General features: G+C 42.2%; 1 protein-coding gene across 4 annotated transcripts in view; it reads right to left on the minus strand.

The window, feature by feature from the left end:
- Nucleotides 1-22,154, minus strand: part of LOC113416622 (synaptotagmin-like protein 2) — a 46,570-nt gene that overhangs the window by 7,752 nt on the left and 16,664 nt on the right. For 3 of the 4 annotated variants that reach the window (XM_087972047.1, XM_087972049.1, XM_087972048.1), the window contains exons 3-10: nt 21,095-21,246; nt 12,138-12,237; nt 9,205-9,298; nt 8,430-8,514; nt 5,926-7,077; nt 2,559-2,657; nt 1,995-2,086; nt 630-731 (exon numbers count right to left, since the gene is read on the minus strand). In XM_087972047.1, coding sequence (XP_087828173.1) covers nt 630-731; nt 1,995-2,086; nt 2,559-2,657; nt 5,926-7,077; nt 8,430-8,514; nt 9,205-9,298; nt 12,138-12,237; nt 21,095-21,246 — 1,876 coding nt within the window. The remainder of the gene's footprint in view (nt 1-629; nt 732-1,994; nt 2,087-2,558; nt 2,658-5,925; nt 7,078-8,429; nt 8,515-9,204; nt 9,299-12,137; nt 12,238-21,094; nt 21,247-22,154) is intronic. The other variant, XM_087972050.1, reaches the window with a different exon arrangement.

Below are 22,154 nucleotides of genomic sequence, written 5' to 3' on the forward strand. Positions count from 1 at the left end.
AAGTGAAGAGGGAACTAATTGTGCAGAAAGATTCTTCGGATTGAATCAGCATCAGTTACATTCACAATAATTTGCCAGAGAAAGATACACACAGTGCATTCATTTTAATGAACTTGCTTTCTCTTACTTAGACAGAATTTAATGTAAACTGCACTTGGCTTGGATCAACCCAATCAGGTCAATTAAACCAAGAGCTCATGAACTATGGCACAGATTCTGCTCTAGAGATCCACAAGTAGAATCATGGAAAGTAAGGGTTGGAAGCAGTCTTGCAGATCATCTGGTCTAGCGCAATAATAACCAGAAGATATTCCATCTCTTTTGGTTAAAACTTCAGGCACAAAGAAGAAAGAATTACATACAATTCTAATCTGAAAAATCAGTAACCAGTAAAATCAGTAATTCGTAATGCAACTACTGTTGGTCCTCAACTTACAATCACAACTGAGCCCAAAATTTATGTTGTGAAGTGAGACATTTGTTAGGTGAGTTTTGACATTAAAGACTATGACATTTCACCAATGTCTCAGAGAGGATCTCAAGAAGCTTTCAAATAACCATGGTGGTGAGAGGAGGGTGGAAAAGAATTAGAATAATTCTAATGCAGAAGCAACATTTCAAAAACTTACCGAAGAAACAGACGCCATGTCGGAGGAATGACTGCCCACGCTTGATGTCTTCTTCTGCCAGTTGAACTGGAAGCTGATTTCTGAAGCTGTGTCTGATTCTGTCTGCAAAGCACATCAAAAGAGGCTTTAGGTCTGGCACCAGATAAAATTTACAGCCATATAAAGATGGACCCCTCAACAGAGCTACAAAGTGACATTACTTTTGGGCCACATCAGCACTTCAAAAAACCAAACCGTTCCTTTGGCAGAACTTCCTGATCAATGAATCAGCCCTTGTTTCTCCTCACACGGATTTCATTATCACATTATCCCACGGTCTGGATTATCTGAGCCAGTGGTGAAATGCTACCGGTTCGGCCTGGTTCAACCGATCTGGTAGCAAAAAATGTTCCGCTGAACTGGTAGTAAAAAAAAAACTCCGACGATCACCTGAGAGGGAAAAAAAAAGGAGAAAAGCGCAGGATTGGCCCTCCCACCCACGCACCTGCAATTTTCTCTTCTTTCTCCTCTCAGTGGATTGGCACGGCAGAGCCTCAGCTGGTGTGTGGAAAGGTGTACATGCCTGCACGAAGGGCACGATCACCGAACCAATAGGGAAACTGGCAGAATCCCTCCACTGATCTGAACCCTGGCTTCTGATGGGTGGGCCCCACATCTTGCTTTTAAGAAGCACCCAAAGATCTCACTTCAATCCAGAAAATCAACATGAGGCAACTGTTGAAACTGACTGGGAAAAAGGAGACTGCGGGTTCAAATCCACCTTCAGCCATGACTTCGATCTAATCCCCTCAATTTGCCTACCTCACAAACTGTCCCTCTGTGGATTAAATTGGAGATCCAGGAGGAAAGATATGTTATTGGTTATGAGGATGATGGTAAAAGACGTCTACTAGAACAACAATAAAAGTAATAAAATATCCTCAATCTGTCTCCGATCTATCCAGCTATACCATTGTTCCCCTACCTTATAAAATATTGAAGATTCCTTATCTTTTAAACTCAGCATTAATTTATCCATTTCAGCACAGTTCATAACCAGGTGTTCCTCTACAGGTGTATATGGCTGTTTCCAACACTGGGTAAAGGTAATCCCGGCAGCAGTCAGTATGTGTAAAAATAAGTATTTTGTACTCTTTATGTATTTTTTTTTTAAAGACAGATTAAGGATAAGTAATTATTAAATATAGAACATAGATAGAATAAGAATATAATTATGCACAAATAAATATTTGTAAATATCGCACAAATGATTGTTACACGATAAGCACCACAAACAGCTGTTATTGAATTATATATCGTTTATGTTTTTAATGTAATAAAATTCAATAAAGTTTAATTTAAAAAAGTAATAAAATATCAACCTACCTCAGAGAGGAGGAAAGGAGAAGATCTACTGAGTTCTTTAGCTCTTTCAGGCTCAAGATACTGATGACTCAGCACCTGAGGCTTGGTGTAAGCTAGGAACAAAAATAGATGTGCTTTTAAGGTTCTCCCTTGCTAAGTTGCAAGGTTAATAAGATACTGCTTGCATGAAGCACCTCTCCAGAAATGACAAAAATATCATAATTCCCAAAAGGCCAAAATCACTGGATGGGTGGGGGAGAGGAAGATATTGGCTGAGAATGCTGGGAGTTGTAGTCTTCCACCCCTCCCCAGGCAGGCACTTTTCAGGTTTTTAAAAATTCCATCCAAGGCACCGCAACAAATGGCTTTGAGCAGGCAGCAGCTGTTTAATTTTGTGCATTTCCCTCCCCCCCACCCACAACCATGAGAGACTTTAGGGCAGCATCTTAAAAGCATAAGGGGAAAAAAAACAAGGAAGGAATAAATAGCTATTGATTGCATCTTTCTCTTTAGATTTGTCTTCCTCTAGTGGTTTAAGTCCAAACTTTTCCCCCTCCCTTCTCGATTGGGGGCACTACTACTTACTTTCAGTGGTTGTGTAAAGGTTGACCATGCTTTTGGCAAGTTTGCAGCCGTTGGTGCGTCTTATTTTCTTGAAAACAGGGGCAGGAGGGATCCCTCCTTCTGGAACACATGGAAATCCATTGGCTGGTGTCAAACAATGGCAGACATCACAACTTCCAAAACTGAACTAATTGTGTTTAAAGCTGTTCACAGAAGGGTCCAAAAAGCAAGGTGACAACTACATCCAGGGAGTCCTTGCGTTATGACTGTCACGCAGCATGCCCATCAGTCTAAATTGCTGAGACCCTGACTGGGGTATGTGGGGGTGTGTGTTTGACCATCAGAATTAGGAATTTGGGTTGTACGTGCCCACCCAGGTGGAACCATGAGAACGCTGGTGGCTAAGCCACTTGTTGTAGCTCGAGGACTACTTCTACATGCAACGAAAGCTTCACTCCTTTGTTACACGTGTTCCAAGCATTAAAAAGGGGAGTGACTTTGATTGCATGAACACGGATGTCACCTTGATATTTCTAACTCCATCCTCCTTCTCTTCTCATTGTTGATTTGAGGGTTAGGATTAGAGATTTGGGTTGATGGACCCATAATATGTGTACCCAACTAGAATTATACTTTGGAGTTTCCGCCCCCCATCAGGCTTTGACCACTGACCCAACATCCAACTGTCATTTGTAAATGGGGAAGGGCTTTTGAGGATTGGTTGTTTTTTTTTTTTGATTGATGGAGGTGAAGACCTCGAAGAGGAACTAACCCTACCAAAACAAGAAAGTGAAGGCTTTAGATTGAACTTTCAGAAGAAAAAAGATTGTTCCTTCAATCTCTGAAATGAATAGAATAATAATGGAATGGAATGGAATAGAAATAGAATAGAATAGACCTTGGAGGTCTTCCTGTCCAATCCCCTGCTTAGGCAGGAAACCCTAGACCATTTTAGACCAAAGGTTATCCAATCTCTTCTTAAAAACTTCCAGTGTTGGAACTTTCACAGCTTCTGGAGGCAAGCAGTTCCACTGGTTAATTGTTCTCCCTTTCAGGAAATCTCTCCTTAATTCCAGGTTGCTTCTCCCCTTGATTAGTTTCCATCCATTGCTTCTTGTCCTGCCTTCTGGTGTTTAGGAGAATAGCTTGACTCCCTCTTCTTTGGGGCAGCCCCTCAGATATTGGAACACTGCTATCATGTCTCCCCTGGTCCTTCTTTTCACTAGACTAGACATATCCAATTCCAGCAACCGGTCTTTATATGTTTTAGCTTCCAGTCTCCAATTTGGGCTTGGAATGCTATTGTAAATAACATTAGGACAGCATTATTCACACACGTAAAAGTACAGGTAGCCCTCAATTTACAACCATTCATTTAATGACTGTTGTAGTTACAACAGCACTGTAAAAAGTGGACTTATGACTACTTTCTCACTTACGACCATTGTAGCATCCCAGGGGTCACGTGGTCAGAATTTGGATGCATGTATTTATGAAGGTTGCAGGATCCCAGGGTCATATGATCATCTTTTGCGACCTTCTGACAAGCAGAGTCAGCAGGGAAGCCAGATTCACTTAAAATTGTGCTACTCACTTAACAACTGTAGTGTTTTACTTAACAGCTGTGGCAAGAAAGGTGATAAAACGGGGGCAAAACTCACGTAACAGGTTAGCAAAGGAAATTTGGGGTTCAACTGTGGTAGAAGTGGAAGATTGCCTATATGAATTTTAAACTACAGAGAGCTGGAAGAAATTAAGTTTCTTGGTTATCTCAGCCCAGATCAGTCTACATGTCCTTTCTCTAATGCAATCACATAACAACAACCAAAAGCAAAACAGAAGAGTGGTTGTGTATTGATGTGTTTCCAGAGCCAAAGTCTGCTTGATATTGCTGGTGGATATCCCCTTGGAGAACAACAGCAATCCATGGAAATTATATACACAAACCCTAATTACTTTATGATGGCTACTAATGTAATTCCAACCATTAACAAGACTTGAAAGCTACTCCAGAGAGTTCTGTGTTCAGATAAATTTTTTTACTGCCAACTGTAACTGAGCACAAAGTGGTTTTTGAAATACTCTGAATTTCTGGGCAGAAACCTAGGGAGGTTGTTTTCTAAAAATTCACCACTCATTTCTCACTAATGGGACTCTTTCTTGGTGTTGATAGTTATGGAAAAAGGTCCACTACTGATGCATTGGGAATATGGTGAGAGGATTGTTAAGATGTTGATACAATTCTTGGCCATCCTATAATACTATCTAGGACATCCCCACACATCCTCTCCTCACCCCTCTGACATGTTATTGTTCCTTGAAAACATTTTTTAAAAGCAAGTTTTCCTTCCTCATATTCAATTAAGACCGGCAGGGAAAAAATGAGAAGCATTTCTCTGTTCTGCTGGAATGCAATCAAAGTTAATGATTTTATCCACTGTTGCTGCTATGAAAAAGTTGTACTGCTTTGGAGAGACAATTGGGTAAGCAGCTCGCATTTTCTTGAGTTGAATTCACCATCAAAGTTTCTGACAAAACGATGTGAGCTTTTGTCTGTTGCAACAAAATGATATTAGCATTTTCTGGATCGCTAGAGATGTGTAGTAGTTATTAATACCTAGATATTTTTGCTAATACCTACAAATGTTAAATATAATTCTACATTAAAAACAATATTAATCCACATTGCTTACTAAAATTAACAGGAGGAGGAGATGAATTAGGAGAAGAGATGCAGAAGAGGAGGAGGAGATGAAGGAGAAGGAAGAAGAGAGAGATAAGGAAGAGGAGGAGAAGATTAAGGAGAAGGAGGAAGAGGAGGAGAAGGAGAAAAGGAAGCAACAGCAGCAGCAGCAGAAAGGAACACTGAGTATTTTTAATAGTTCATTTTTGTGTGTCTTGTAAACCATCCTGAATTCTTATGTGTATGCAGGGTTATGCTTGGATGTTAATTGGTGTACCAGGCTGACATTCTCAAATGGAAAGGGAAAGGATAAACCAGGGTGAACAATAAATTTGATTTGCTTTATATTTCTTTGATATTCAATATAGTTGCTACCCCTTTTTTTTCCAGTCATATAGTTAACAATTTTCCTTTCTGCCATATAAAAAACATTGCAATTTGGTACTATTTTGGGGGAATTGTAAGGGGTCAACTCCAAATAATGAGGGAATGCATAAAGTTCTATATATCAAATGGTTTAAACAAGGACAAACATATTATCGAGTAGATAAATAATTGCATGACGTATGAATCACTCTCTCTCTGTGTGTGTGTGTGTGTGTGTGTGTGTGTGTGTGTGTTTATACTTCTACAGTATATCTTTATGTGTGTATATAAATCTACTAGCCAATGCAATTATTTTATTTAAGTAGGAAACGTCAGTACCTGAAGGCACATAATTATCCACTTCTCGAGTATCTTGATTTTCATCATCCACTTCATTTTCTGGAAGGTCCTCCATAAAACTACAGAATTCAGCTTCATGTAGGATCTCATTTGTTTCCAGATTGTCCAAATCAGGACATCTTCCTTCAACATCAACCCCTGGATCCATCTCTTCTGACAGGACAGATTCGATCAAGATCCGAACCCTTCCTGCCAAGGGGTCCATCTTGCGTTTGCTTTCTTCAATCATGACAAACTCATCAGCAGGAATCTCTGGCTCATAAATGACCCCTGCCTGTTCTTTGAGGGGCGTCTCTATTTTGACCGAAGGTATCCAAACAGGTAATTTCGATCTCTTGGTGGAACGCTGGACTTTCCTTTCTTCTTCCACTGAAGACTGCTTCCCATTACCCTCACTTAGATGGTTCCGACTTCCCATTGAGACTTTGCGTCTGCCGTAGGACAATCTGGGGATGTAGGAGCCTGATCCTTTCCTTGGTGGGCTGGTATAAGCAGGCTCATCTTCACTGGAAGACAAGGTCAATGATCTGTGGTGGACGATTCTGATTTTAGTGTTCCTGTTGGAACTAAGCTTGTCATAACTGGTCTGGCCTTGATTGGACTGGGCCAAGAGAGGCTGGTTGAGTCTGGATGGTTTCCCATTGACCTCTATGGGGTTGGCTTTTTCCACTGATGTTTCCACTGTATCGTTAGTCGAAAGAGGCTCACCTCCTTTCTCCCAAAAGTTTTTCAAGTTTTTGAAGTGTGCATGGTCAACACCAATTTCCTCATCCTTGGTATTGACTGATGAAATGATAATGCGATTGGCATCTGGTGTCTGTGGAGGACCATTTTCCTCTCCTACAGATGGAAATTTGAAACCCTTGAAGACTTGTGTCTTTTCTGAACCCAGCCCAGATTTCTTAGCTCCATCATTGTTGGTGAAGTTGGGAGAGGATAATGATTTGCTTGATTTCCTGTTAACTGGTATTCTGCTAGGTGGGTTGACTTCTCTTTGCAAAGCTGACTGAAATCCTCCAAGTTCTTTAACACCGTCAGGGATATCTTCCACAACTTTAGGAACATAATCTCCCACTGAGTAAGAGAACTCATCAAGAAGCTGGGTGGAGCTACCTGGTGAGAGTTCATACCCTACAGGAAAAAGACAAAAGAAAACAAATGACTTTCCAGAACTGAGTTCACAGACCCATTAGTCCAAATATGGGCCCTGCACGCATCACTATCCATCACTTCCCAGAACCGTAGGAATTTTAGAAGCTGAAGACCAACATATCTGGACACCATCATTATGGGGAAACTCCCAGTGATAAGTGTTCAGCAAACATGGTACCCATCCATCTAAAATGAATTATTGCTTATATCACCAAAGGACAATAGTAGTAAGGCTGGGACCACATGTGGTATTCTCAGATAGGTCTCAGGATATTCATTCTGGCAAGGGACATTGTATGTTGGGCTATTTTTAAATTTCCAAGAGCACCTCCACATAAATATGGTGCAGCTATTAATGTAAACAATGGAATAATCTGCCCAATATTGCTTGTAATCCAACTTTTATCTGCTACCACATCCAGGTTGTCACAACGAAGATAGATAGAATTCTTTATTGGCCAAGTGTGATTGGACACACAAGGAAATGCTCTCAGTGTACATAAAAGAAAAGATACATTCGTCAAGAGTCAAGAATCATAAGGTACAACACTTAATGATAGTCATAGGGTACAATAAGCAATCAAATCATACTAGGAAACAGTCAATATAAATCGTAAGGATTCTATTATATTCTATTCCATTGTCACAACGGAATGGAGAGATCTCAAAGATCTGACTGGATAACTGTAGTCTACAGTTAGATAGCAAATCAGAGTTTCCTGGTTGAAGTGGTAAAGGAAACCATGGTTTAACAAAGCCAAAAAAAAAAAAAAAGCATTCTGTTCAAACAAAAGAGAAGGGAAACTTGAAAATACAAGATTTGTTAGTGGGCTAATCTCTGATCTAGGTTATGGTTTCACTTATCGGCTAAATTCTTGTTCAGTTAGAAACTTGCTGAAAAATGTTTAATCTGGAGTAGGGTGGAAATAAGACAGAAGGAAACAATGTAGGTTAAGTTTCATCATTGTTCTTAAAATATTCAGCTGATCAGAAACACGAAGTTTATCCTGTTCATTCTTCACTAGCAGCAGCGGGCAACAAATCCGTTGACTGCATATTGTCTCTTAGATCCAATTTGGGTGTCAGCCTCCTTCATCTGAGATCAATACTGCTGAAATTGGGTGGCAAATTGCTAAACATTAGTAGTGAAACTTTATTTTTGGCTGAAAAATGGAAGAAATAAATTGATGTATGGTTTTAGGATATGTTTAGAGTAACAAGGAAACCCTAAACACACACTTGCAACCAACAAAAACAGCGTCCTTGTTTACTTGGGGGAAATAATACTTGTTTTTAAAACGGGATTTGTAGGCCATACTTAGTTTTCTTACCAACTTCTGAGTTTTCCCTTGTAGCCACAAATGGACTGACCACAACCCCACTGTCTGCTGGAGATACATCTTCTACACTGGATTTCTGAAGGAAATGAAAAAAGAAAGAAAGATTAGATTTTGTGATCAAAACGGAAAAAAACTGTTGGTTTCTTAGAATTTTATGGGGTCACCAAGGACTAAACTACTAAACCTTAATCGTAGGGATGACAAAATGGAGAATGGAGAGCTCCTTTTAGATGTCCCCTCTACTAGGGAATTGAATGCATGAAAGGAACACATCAGTGGTGGGATTCAATTTTTTTTTTACTACCGGTTCTGTTGGCATGGCTTGGTGGACATGGCAGCAGAAGGTTACTGCAAAATCCCCATTCCCTCCCTACCCCACTAGCCTGCTTTCCAGCTCCGTTCTCCTGTGCAGGGCAACCAAAGAAGACCCAGCCAATCAGCTGGGACTCAGTGGGAGGCAGAGAATAGATGGGGTTGCGGGGCCAGTCAGAGGTGGGATTTGCTGGTTCTCCGAACTACTCAAAATTTCCGCTACCGGTTCTCCAGAACTCATGAGAACCTGCTGAATGCCACCTCTGGTTGGATTAAAAGACAAGGTCCCTTCCAACTCTGTTATTCTGTATTCAGATGTCTGTGCCTTTGTTTCAGCTTCCACTGAGTAAGGTGGGGTTCTCTGTTATCCAGTTGCCTCTCTATGGGTTTGAGATTCAGGTGGAGGACATGTCTAAAAAGACCTCCGTTGGTTGAGATCAAGTTCCTCTACTACCTTTTCTAGAGACAAGGGTCGGGCCGACAGTTTCACTCTTGGCCTTGGCTTGAATAGTTGCCCTTCTTCCGAATTCAAGCCAGGTTCACACAACCTGCAGAGACAGAATGGCACTTTATCAGAAGACCCAAAATATGGGAGACAAGAGAAAGAATGTTGCTCCTGGACACAGGTTGCTACACCTCATGATTTCCTCCCACTGCTCTTTCAGATAAGCAAGAACCCTGTAATTTCTAAACTGGAAAAGGCCATGTTACATCATTGCAACCCCACATTTTTCTCCCACATCTGCTTGTCCATACATATATTCAGGCAGGGATCAACAGTGATGGCTGTTTGCTTTAACTTAAGCCTGCTCTGCAGACTTGCTTTAGTGGCGTATAGACCATGATGTGTAGCTGGCTGAGGACTTAACCAATACTGGTTTATTAAAGCAGTTCTACTGAAGCAAAGCGGGGTTGGAATTGTAAATCCAGCTGCAAGATGCAAACATCTTGAGAAAGTTTCCTGTAATAAATGGGAAATCTAATTTAATATTGGAGATATTGGAGAATCCAAGTGATCCAGACGCCAGCCCTATTTAAACCAGACTCTGATCCAAAAGTAAATCTATATTTTTAATGTACTGAATTGCAAAATGCTCAAGTTTTTTTTTCCATCTAGTTTCTTGGCAAATGAACTGCTTTGAAGCAGAAAGCCGTTCTGTTCCTGGATAAATAATCTAGCAAACTGCATTAAAGTGCTCCAGCATTTCAACTGGAAAGATTCATGATTAACCTTTCTTTTAACTTCTGGCTTTGCAAGCTTTCTTTTGCAGTCAATAAAACCACTACCAGAATTGACAGCTGTGGTTTACCTGCCAGTTTAAAGAACAAATACTGCCTGTTCTTGCAATGAGGCTTTAACAGGGCAGGTTTTACTACTTGCCCAGTCTCTAGATTTCAAACATGGTTGTGCAACAGACTTCAACAATCTCACTGGGAAAAGTCCGGAAGAGAGGCACAATTAAAAATAAAATACAAAAGGAACCCGTTTCCACTGGTGGTTAAATGCAAAATGCCTCCTTTTTTGGTAGCCCAACACCAGCAGTGCCAAAACAGGCTCTCCCACCTTCCACTTTGGAAGTAGCCAATGAAACAAAAGCCTTTTTGCTGAATCACATTTGGAAACAAACAAACAAACACGGCTTGATATGTTGCCAAACCTTAACCGGATAAAGATATCTTGGCAATTCCTGCCAAAGGTTTTAAAATAACTCTGCTTTAGTATAAATAGACAAACAACTGCATTCCTGCAGCACACAGAGCTGGGATGGTGAAGGACTGGATTTTCTGGATTTGCTCAATACAGGGAACCTAACGTTAACCAGACCAAGGTTAAAATCGATCACCGTGCAATACAGTCTCTACGTTTGAGCTGCTTAGAGCCCCTGAATCACATAAGCAGGGCATCTTCCTCCTTCACTCCCCATGCTGAGTCTTGCATTCTTCACTGCAAAAGCTTTGCTGGCACTCCTGAAAGCTCCCTATGATCTTGCCTTCATCTCCTAGTCTTCTCTTTCCCCCAACTATTGTCCTGACTTAGTCTAAAGGTCCCCTTATGCCGAACACAATTCTGCAGTTTCCCCACTGCTGCCCCATATCCCAAGAACGCTCCCAAGTTAGATGGAGGGATGAATGGATGGATGAATAGATGAAGGACATCAATATAGCCACCCATCTTAACCAGGATCACTCTTGGGGTTGGGAAATCCAGAAAGGATGCTGTTTGAATAATGAAATGTCCTCAAGGAAACAACCAAATTCAAAGAGCACTTAAGGACCTCTCGTTTCAACCCCAGCTATAAATATTCTCCTTTAAAGGGTGCGTATAACAGAAAATTACAGAAACAGAAAAAAAAAAAAAACATTGTAAAAGCAATAATGGATGAAAAACCTAGTCAAGACAACCCTAAATGTTTTCTAACACCTTGAAACCAAGACGTCTCCAACAGCAGAAAGCAAATAGACTCACATCTCAGTCCCAAAGCTTGGGGGGGGAAGAAGTCCTTCTAGAACACCAGCAGCGTTGAGAGCTGTCCAGGTCTCAGCAGGAAAGGTTTGTTCCATAAGGCAGGTGCCACAACAAGGACAGTAGAACCTCTGGTCACGGCCATCATTTGTTCCATAACTTTTGGCGATTTCTTCGTCGTCTTATGTTTCGACTTCAGGAATTTCTGGGTCAGGGGTTGCGTTTGATCGCCACCCAAGTATGTGTTCGTGACCAGATTAAAAAAAAAATGTGATTTTTTTTTCGGTCGGAACCCGATTTGGCCGTCGTGATCAGAAGCATTTGTGACCAGAGATTCTACTGTACGATTAAGCTGTCCCACTTCTTCTTTCTCCTTCCTAAGCCCACTGACCCACTCGATCTACAAGTACTTTTCCCTGGATCAGTAGTGGGATTCAATTTTTTTTTTACTACCGGTTCTGTGGGTGTGGCTTGGTGGGCGTGGCTTGATGGGAGTGGCAGGGGGAGGATATACTGCAAAATCCCCATTCCCTCCCCACCCCACTAACCTGCTTTCCAGCTCCGTTCTCCTGTGCAGGGCAACCAAAGAAGACCCAGCCAATCAGCTGGGACTCGGCAGGCAGAGAATAGATGGGGGCGGGGCCAGTCAGAGGTGGGATTTGCCGGTTCTCCGAAGTAGTCAAAATTTCCACTCCAGAACTGGTCAGAACCTGCTCAATACCACCTCTGCCCTGGATTCATCTAGTTTTTGCCCTCAAATTCCATCTAAAGCTTTTATATTTTGCCTATACTCATCCTAAAAATAAAGTCTTTGCTTGGAGAAAAAGCAGGATATAAATGTCATCTATTAATAATAATAAGTTCACAACTAAGCAAAAAGCACACTGTTGGGCTTGTGCTTTCTACATGTGTTTAAGAATTACCTTCCTTCTTCTGAGAGAAGTGAAGACAAAACAGCTACATCTGTTGGCAACACCACCTGTCCACGTTCTGCAATTTGGGCGACGAGTTCATTATCTGTACCTGTTAAGAGAAGCCAATTGTCAGCCTTCAAGATTTTCTTCCTTTGCTTTGCATCTTTCGGCTGTCATAAGTAACGGGGGGAGGAGAGGGGACATGGTTATGGGAAGTGAGCTGGAGGTGTTACAAAACAGAACTGTATAAGTTGGTGGGGGGAAGGTACTTGCTTAGGCTTCTATCCTATGCTATGCTATGCGCAGCCGCAACTCTTTATCAAAATATGCCAAGGTCAACGGACAGAGGCCTCATCACCACCTGGAGATGCCCACATGATGCTATACACAACTTTTAATTGGATGAGCCAATTGAACTATTGGGGGGTGGGAACGTTGCCATCGCTTTGTACATGTGATTTACGCGCCCATTTTCTCAGATTCAGAATTCTTTTGTTGCTACCACTTGACTTCCAGTAAAGGATATCTTTTCTCTAATTAATGGAGTCTGAGTATTTCTTTCTTGGATTTTGAATGGAGCACCATCTGACACCAATCATACTTCATCTGTTTTTTTTTTTAAACCATTACATTTGGAGATCCTTTTGCCCTCCCTATAATAGGACAAGGTGCAATTATTACTGGCAATCAACCAGTCATGCCAAGGTAAATTCAGCAGGGTTGAGAGGTTTTCGCATTGACAGTGATTGGGATAGTCTCCTCCTTCTCCTTCTTCCAGGAAATGAGTCTGATCATGCCAGAAAGCAGCATTGAGCTGAACTCATGGGTGAGAGAGATGGGTGTGCAAATGTCAACAGGCGTGTGTCACCAGGATGCAAGTACACAACGCTAGAATACCGTTTCCAGTTTATTTTAGCTTTTTATTTTGCCTTTTCATTCCAAATCAAAATCAAATTGAACCTTTATTGTCAATGCACAACATGTGTACAGTGAAATTGAATAAAAGCTTCAGATAACATACTGTGGTCCCTTTTTGCCTTTCAAGGTCAATCCTGAGGAAGAGGAGGGGATGGGGAGAATGACCAGACTTAGGTCTCTCTGTTCCTACTCGACCATCTTCAGCACTACACCATGCTGGACCTTGAGACAAGAGGGAGGGATTGCCCCAAAGCTCCCCAGGCAGCTCCTGTAGCAGAGGAATATTGGAAAGTCCCTCTCCCCTCATCATTCATATACTGTATCATCTTTTTGACATACTACCACCACCACCACCTCTTCTTCTTCTTCTTCTTCTTCTTCTTCTTCTTCTTCTTCTTCTTCTTCTTCTTCTTCTTCTTCTTCTTCTTCTTCTTCTTCTTCTTCTTCTTCTTCTTCTTCTTCTTCTTCTTCTTCTTCTTCTTCCTCCTCCTCCTCCTCCTCCTCCTCCTCCTCCTCCTCCTCCTCCTCCTCCTCTCTTCTTCTTCTTCTTCCTCCTCCTCCTCCTCTTCTTCTTCCTCCTCTTCTTTTTCCTCCTCCTCCTCTTCTTCTCTTCTTCCTCCTCCTCCTCTTCTTCCTTCTCCTCTTCTTCCTCCTCCTCCTCTTCTCCTTCTCCTCCTCATTGTGATATCATCATCATCATCATCACCATCATAACTTAATCACCATGTTTTTATTATCATATCATCATCATATTATCACCATCACACCATCATCATATCACCATCTCTTCATTGTTGTAACATCATCACCATCATTGCTGGAAAAATTCCCATTCAAGTTATTTCAACAAGCCACCAGGCCTTGACCTAAAGACTGGATTATGTTCTAGTGAAATTAATTGCAATCTTGCAAATTAATTGCAATTGTGGCAATACCACAATTAATTGCAATCTTCCAAAATGGGACTGCCAGCGTGGCAGGTCATTTGGTACATATCACCAGCTTTGGGAGCGGCGCCTCACTAAAAGTTTTCCAAGAACTGAGCAAAGTACTCTTTTAGAATGAATCACGCTGTTGGTTTATTGTCCATATTGCCTAATAGCAAATGCAAATTATATTTGTATCCATCCATCTACCTATGCATAAAGTGATGCAAAGAAGAATTTGAAGCCAGGCTAAGTTGTTAGTAGACAGGCCATGTACCACAAAACACTAGAACAGTAAAACATACTTGCTTTGGCGCACCTGTTTTGCCTGAAAAGCTGACCTGACAAAAAAAAGAAATTTAAACTTGAACAATGATTCCTTAAATCAGGGTTAGGGTTAGGGTTTCCTAAATGGGTTTCCTAAAACATAACAAGTATATAAAAGCAGTCTTTGACAAAAAAGATTGAATAAACACGGATGTTTAAAATGTTTACTTTTGTAGAAGTGCCTGGGTTTATATACACAGATGTATGCATAGTCCTAATGTGTTTTTTCCTTAAAATGGTTTTGTCAATTTTGCACGATTTTCTGTTCTATTATGACTTTTTTTATTTTAAAAAAAATCCCCAGAATTCATGTTGCAGATGTTCAACAAACAGAAAAAACATGGGGGTTAAAATCTATAACTCTGTGTTTGGTAGCTCTGCACTGAGTGAGCAAAACTTTAAGTAGAACTATCACCATGAGCCTTGGTAGCGCAGTGGTTAGAGTGCAAGACTACTTCTGCTGACTATCGGCTGCCTGCAATTTGGCAGTTCGAATCCCACCAGGCTCAAGGTTGACTCAACCTTCCATCTTTCCGAGGTGGGTAAATGAGGACCCAGATTGTTGAGGGCAATTATGCTGACTCTGTAAAAAACGCTTAGAGGCTGTAAAGCACTGTAAAGCGGTATATAAGTCTGCTATTGTTATTCCCATACTTTGAAATTCTCCCCAGTTCCCACAAATCCTGGTTATGTTTGGCTATTTAAAGCTAGCCAGAGTTCAGACTTGACAGGGCCATAGCAACATGTGAGAACTTTAGCGCATGCAGTGCAAGAGAGAGCAAAAGGGCAGGGCAATGGGCAAAAGGCTGATAACAAACTCTATCAAAACTCAACATCTCAACATCTATTTACGGCGAGCCCTACCTGGAGATCCAGTTTTTTCTTTTAGGAGGCCAACTAACCAACCCTAGATCAAAGCTAAACAAGGCAGAACTGAGTCTGTCAAGAGGAGAGCAGGATACGAAGCCAGCAACTTCCTGTTTGAAACCCAAGTCATTTGAACTCAGCAAACAGAGGAGGTGACTGAGTAAGGAGATGCCCTGTGCTTGTTTGCCCTGGCAGAAAAGAACACAATCATTTTTTTAAATTGCTTTGCTAGTCGAAAGGAAAATAATGCAGGCCAGGTAAATTGTGCAGACAGCGTGCAAAGAGCGAAACCCCACTAACCTTAGAAACCTTGGAGTTAATCTGTATCTGTAGAGTTAGGACTGAACTGCCGAGGGAAGGTTCATTTCGATTATCACATGGGTAGGTGACAAGATAGGGTGCAATAGAACATGGAACAATGTGGTTGGAAAGACCTTGGGTGTCAGCCTTCAAGATCTTCTACTATTGCTTTGCATCTTTCGGCTGCCATAAGTAATGGGGGGAGGAGGGGGGACAAGTTGGGAAGCGAGCTGGAGGTGGTACAAACTGGCATTGTATAAACTGGAGGGGGGGAGAGCACATTCTTGCTTAGGTTTCTATTTCTTGCTTAGCTTTCTCTTCTCTGCGCAGCTGCAAACCTTTATCAAAGTATGCCAAGGTCAACGGACAGAAGCCTCATCACCACCTGAAGATGTCCACATGATGACATTCACAACTTTTAATTGGAAGAATCATTTGAACTAATGGGGGTAGGGACATTTCCATCACTTTGTATATGTGATTTACGCGCCTATTCCCCTCAGATTCAGAATTCTCTAGTTGCTACCACTTCATTTCCAGTAAAAGATATCTTTTCTCTAATTAAAAGAGTCTAAGTATTTCTTTCTTGGATTTTGAATGGAGCACCAGCTGACATTGGGGATCTTCTAGTCCAAACCCTTGCTTGAGCAGAAGACACTATACCATCTCAGTCAGTTTTCCAACCTTTTCTTGAAAAGCTCCAGTGATGGAGCACCCACAACTTTTGAAGGCAAGCTGTCCCACTGATAGTTCTCAGCATTAGGAAATTTCTCCTTAGTTCATCTTAAAAGTTGCCGATGTCGAGAAACACTGATCTCTGATCAAGATCTTCCCAATTCTCAGCCAATCTGGCAAGATCACCTTAGATCTTAACTAGGAAGAGACCCATGCAGGCATCCTGCCTTTGTAAATTTAAGACAAAAGAACAAGAGTAAGAGTAACTTGTCTAAACTCATTCATGCCATTCATATTCATAACATTCCATTTTACTGCAACTTTTCTCCTAAGGGGTACAGTATTTCAAAACAAAAATTCCTCCATCTCATCTAATCATCTTAACATTCAAGCTGTTCATTTTAGGGTTTATCTATCTGGAGAACTATTCTTGAGCCTTAACAAAATTTAAAAGGTAGTTTTCAATAAAAGCCTAAGAAAACAATGACTCGTAAGGAAAAACTTTGGTGTTCATATGAATAACATTCTGAACTCAACAGTTGTCCAACCTGTTTCTCTGGCTGAGTTCTTTGTTTGGTTAAAGGTCCACCTTTTTAAATGTTATAATCTCTTCACCAACTCACTATCTGGTTGAAAACAGAAGCCTGATAAACACGGAGAACTTCAGAGTTATACAAGCACAAAGAAATTCAGGTTGATATGGTGTTTTATTTTCTATTCAAATGCCATGTCAAAATTAGGACATCAATCTCAAATGCAAAAGTTGGATGTGTCAATTGGGTTCTAACCTAGATATCACCAATAAAACAGATCAAACCAACAACCAGTAAAAGGGTTATATTTTTTTAATACATGAAATGAACTTAGGCAAACGTATACATTTCTTAATAAAGCTCAACTGTGCACCAAATCTATATATGGCTGTAAACTGAAGATCAGCTACCCAGGACAGAGTTAGACTTGGTTTAGCGGTTAGCTCTATTTGCTGCTTTAATTTCATATTAACTGATTCTTCTTTATCTATTAAACCACCATGTTGCCAACTTAATTTTATATTTCACTTAAAACTTTTTATCAAGTCTTTACTTCGGAGAATTCTAGAACAGAGAACATGTTGTTAAACCCAATGGCTTTGCGCTACTTTCAGAGGTGAGCCAGACCTCACCCATCCCCAAATTTAAAAGTGACACCAAGATTGATATTAGTAAAATTATCAGAGTCGAGCAGCATCAAAACTGAATACAGGTAATCCTCGACTTACAATCACAATGGAGTCCAACATTTTTGTTACTAGGTGGTGAAACAGTTGTTAAGCAAATTTTGCCCCTAGCTTTTCAGAACATAGTTATGGCTTAGGCTTAGTCGCTGTGTGAATTTAGCCAGCTGTGTTTCAGTCCTTTGTTAGGGTTGTTGGAAATATATTCTAGACAAAGGGAGAAAAATTATGAGTGCCTTGGGGGAATAAGGTCAAAGAAACTGAAAAATAGAAAGCATATAGATTTAGCCATCCTGCATTTTATGAGAGAACATGCAGATGTAAGAGAAAACAGAACAAAAAGTCAGGAGATCCCACCAGAAGAGAAGAAATTTCTTCTCACTTCAGATCCCCTCAATGAGGGTCACTTTCCATCTTCAAAACACGTCTGTCTCCTTTTCCTAAAAACAGGCCGCTCAACGGAGCATTTGGGGCAAGATTTAATCAGGTTTCTTAACCTGATTACAGCAAACAATTCCTCTAGTAGCCCAGAGCCAAATGCTTGCTGGCAAGAGATTTAACTAAGGACTTTGTAAAACTGTCCAGCTGGATTTATTCTACCATGCTAAATGTAAATGTTTTTATTGGAAAGAGGGCAAACTTTCGCTGGCATTATTTCCTCTTACAAGGCACACGATCTGTAGAGTTTCAGCAGAAAGCATGTATCTTAGGAAAAGAAGGGGGAGAAAAAAGAACCTTCCCTGGATTGTTTGCTTTTGGTACAGCTGCAGGGAGCAATGCGAATTCAAAACGGTGTGTGGTGTTTCTGCACCGCATCTCAAAAACAATATGGAAGTCATGCCCTATTACTCTGAGTCATACCTAATGGATTCTCCTTCTTTCATTGGCACCTCCTTGCTTTGTGCTGTTTTCCTCTGAAACTAAACCTCCCCAAGCACTGTCAGAGATTATGAACCCATCTTGCCATTAACATCTTAGATCAGTGGTTCTCAACCTTCCACCCCCTGCCATGGACTCCCTTTAAATACCTTTTGTGGCCACGGACCATAGCCATGGACCTCCAAGACTTAACTCAGGATTTAAATCATAACATGTCTTCAAGCAGTTTTGGTCACCACACTATAAAAAAGATGTTGAGGCTCTAGAAAGAGTGCAGAGAAGAACAATCAGGATGATTAGGGGACTGGAAGGCTCAAACATATGATGAACGGTTACAGGGACTGGGCATGGCTAGTTTAGTGAAGAGAAGGACCAAGGGAGACAGGAGAGCAATCTTCCAATATTTGAGGGGCTGCCATAGAGAGGAAAGGGTCAAGCTATTCTCCAAAGCACTTGAAGGCTAGAGAAGGAATAATGGATAGAAACTGAACAAGGAAAGATTCAACCTGGAAATAAGGAGGAATTTCCTGACAGTGAAAACAATCAACCGATGGAAAAGAAGTTGCCTTTGAAAGTTATGAGAGCATCATCCCTGGAAGCTTTCAAGAAGAGACTGGACTGCCAGGGGTTGGACGAGATGACCTACAAGGTCCTTGCAGTGGTGGGATTCAAATAATTTAACAACCAGTTCTCTGCCATAATGATTTCTTCCAGCAACCGGTTCACCAAACTGCTCAGAAAGTTAACAACCGGTTCTCCCGAAGTGGTGCTAACTGGCTGAATCCCACCGCTGGGTCCTTTCCAACTCTGTTAATCCGTATCTGTATCTGGGCCTCTTGTGACGACATCATGGGCCCACAGGGTCCGCAGACCACAAGTTAGAACCGATGTCTTAGATCTTATGAGCTCTTAATAAAAATAAACCCCCTCCCCCATTTCAGGATGGGCTCAATTTTTAGTGACTTCATCAAGAGGGTCACAAGTTCTGTAGGCTGCAATCCAGCAGTGGTTTGTCATGTCTGAGCTTCCACTCTAGCCAAGAGTGCTAGTAAGCAGGCTACAGAACAACAAGGGAGCCATTGTTTGCAGATAGTGGAGCCCTACATTTCGGTTGCTAAGCAAGAGAGTTGTTAAGAGAGTTGGGCCCCATTTTTCAACCTTTCTTGCCACAGTTGTCAAGTGAACCACTGCAGTTGTTAAGTGTGATGACCCAAAGGGTCGTGGCACAAAAGCAACAAAGTCACAAAAGTAGGTAAAGTCCCTTTAATTCCTCCAACTTGGCCCCCAATGTCCAGTTATCCTCGGCTGGAGAAAAAAACTCTCCCAAGAACAGTTTTTCAAGGAAATAAATTGCATCCAAACTCAAAGTACATCTAAATTATAAACAAAAACCAACACAAACCACACTGCAGCAATTAACGAGACAGGGCAAGATAAGGAATTGCAGACTTCAAAAGATAATGAAACACACACAGTTGGGAGGATGCCAGAACCTAGATAAGACTTGACAAACAAAGATAAATTCACGCTTTGCTTCCAGCAAGGAGTTGTGTGCAAACACTCACTTTATCCTGTTTCCCCAGCTGCAGTGAATGAAGGGAATCAGGGCCTTTTTCTCCCCCGTAACCCACATTGCTCCCTTCTCCGTTCCTCCCTGTGTGCCCTAGGACACAGAGAGGGTGGGCCTGGTTCTTCCTCTGAATGCCGAGCTGGACTGTGCCCTTCCCCAGTTTCTTCCACAGCCACTGGAGCCACACACCCACTCCCTGTCAGCTGTTTCACCTCTCCCTCAGAATCAGATTCCAATCGGGGCATGACACTAAGTTAGTAACATGGTTGTTAAGCGAATCAGGTTTCCCCATTGATGTGGCTTGTCAGAAAGTCAAAATACATTATCACATGACCCCGGGAACTGCAACCATCATAAATATAACTCAGTTGCCAAGTGTCTGAATTGTGATCACGTGACCCCGGGGTTGCTGCAACGATCATAAGTGTGAAAAACCATCATAAGTCACCTTTTCCAGTGCCATTGTAACTGCAAACAGCCCCTAAAGGAATGGTCATATGTTGAGGACTATCTTTTCTCTAATATGGTGGGAATCCTGGCTAGCATCTCCCCCTTGAGCTGAATCAGAAATGCTATTCTGAGCTCAGTTTCTGAGAATAGGAAAAAGCAGATGGGAACCTCAGATCAATGTGATTTGAATGTTGGTGTTGTGGTCCACCAGAGGCGAGCAGAGCTGGTGGCAACTCAGGACAGTGAGGAGGTTGGGGAGGAGCATAGGCCAGTCCTGGAGTCTGGCGAAGGCTCTGATGAGGGCTCTGCGTCGGAGGCAGAGATGGGGCCAGGGCTGTCCGACAGTTATCAGCTGCCTTCGGAGTCGGAGATCAGTGGGGAAGAAGAACAGCTGGAGCCTGTTCCCAGTGTGCTCATGCACAGAGCTGCCCGAAGAAGGGAACAGCTAAGGAACAAAGGCCGACTCGGGAGTTAAAGGCTCAAGTGGGCGGTGAATGGCCCCTCTCATAGGGGATAAAGAGGAGCTAAAGGGGAGTGGTGTTTGCAGGAGACGATTAGTTCAATTCATTAGAGTGAAGAACTGTTCCTGATTTCTTGCCAAGTAATTGCTGCTACAGTGTGGCATTTGGAAGATATCGGCCTGGCAATTCTCCAAGCCTGATAAAGGTCTGTAGTTGTGAAAGCTCATGAAAGACTGTTTGCTGAGACTTTGCTGGAGAGGAATTCACTTTAACCTAAATGAAAGGGGTTTTTATTGGGACGAGGAGGCTGCTTCATGATCTTGGGAAGGTCTAGGTCAGAACAGTTAGTCTAGCTATCGAAATGCTTCTGCGCTCACCGTCAGAGTTGCTGTTTTTTTTCCTAATGGAAGCTCGCAGTAGATCGGGGACTTCCAAATCTTCTCGGAAACGCTGGGCCTTCACTTCATGGAACCATTCGCCCGTCACAAACTTCTTTTTCTTCTCATCCTTCAGCGAACCTTGCAATCGCCTAAGCAGACGGAAAGAGCAAAGGACAGGAAAAGGAAAAATCATGGGGACCCCCCGCTTGGCATTGGACGAACGTGTTCCTTTCATGGATCTCTGAAGTCTCTTTCATTGAAAAATGTGCCAAAGAAACAAATCGTGAAAACTCCACCATATAAAAACCTGTCAACCCAACAGCATGGCTGGCTGGGGAATCCTGGGAGTTGGACTCCATCCAGGGGTAGGATGCAACTATTTTTACTACTGGTTCTGTGGGAGTGGCTAGGTGGGCATGGCCATACGGTTGGGTGGGCATGGCTTCTTCTTCTTTTTGTAGCATCCCACCGCTCTGCTTTTCTTTGCCTCCTGGGCCTCCAGGAAGCCTCCCGGGGGGCATTTTTGCTCCCAGGAGGCTTCACTGAGGCCCAGGAAGGCAAAAAATGGAGCATGGGGGGAGCTTGCAGCACCCCCTGTGCCACTTTTTGCCTCCTGGGCGAAGCAGTAAGACAGTGAGGGGGGGTTGCGGCACAGCTGATCATCGGAACAGCTGATCGTTGGGAGGGGGAAAAAAAGAAATATCTTGAGGAGTGACTGGGTGTGGGAGAATGCAGTCAGCCACGTGGGGCATGCCTGCAATGTTGCACATGCACGACAAGGACTGACCGGGCGGGGAGGGGCGGAGCCAGCCAGGGGCATGATTTGCTGGTTGTCCAAACTGTGCAGAATTGTAACAACCGGTTCCACAGAACCGGTCTGAAACTGGTAGAATCCCACCCCTGACTCCACCTGTCAGCCTTCAAGATCTTTTCTACTGCTTTGCATCTTTCGGCTGCCATAAGTAACGGGGGGAGGGGTTATGTCTGGGAAGAGAGCTGGAGGTGTTACATTCTTGTGTTGTATAAATGAGGAGTGGGGGGGGGAGTATAAATTCCT

This window comes from Notechis scutatus, chromosome 10 (assembly GCF_049901735.1).
Source record: "Notechis scutatus isolate UNSWTSFEM ecotype Mainland chromosome 10, rNotScu1.2, whole genome shotgun sequence".
NCBI classification, from domain to species: Eukaryota; Metazoa; Chordata; class Lepidosauria; order Squamata; family Elapidae; genus Notechis; species Notechis scutatus.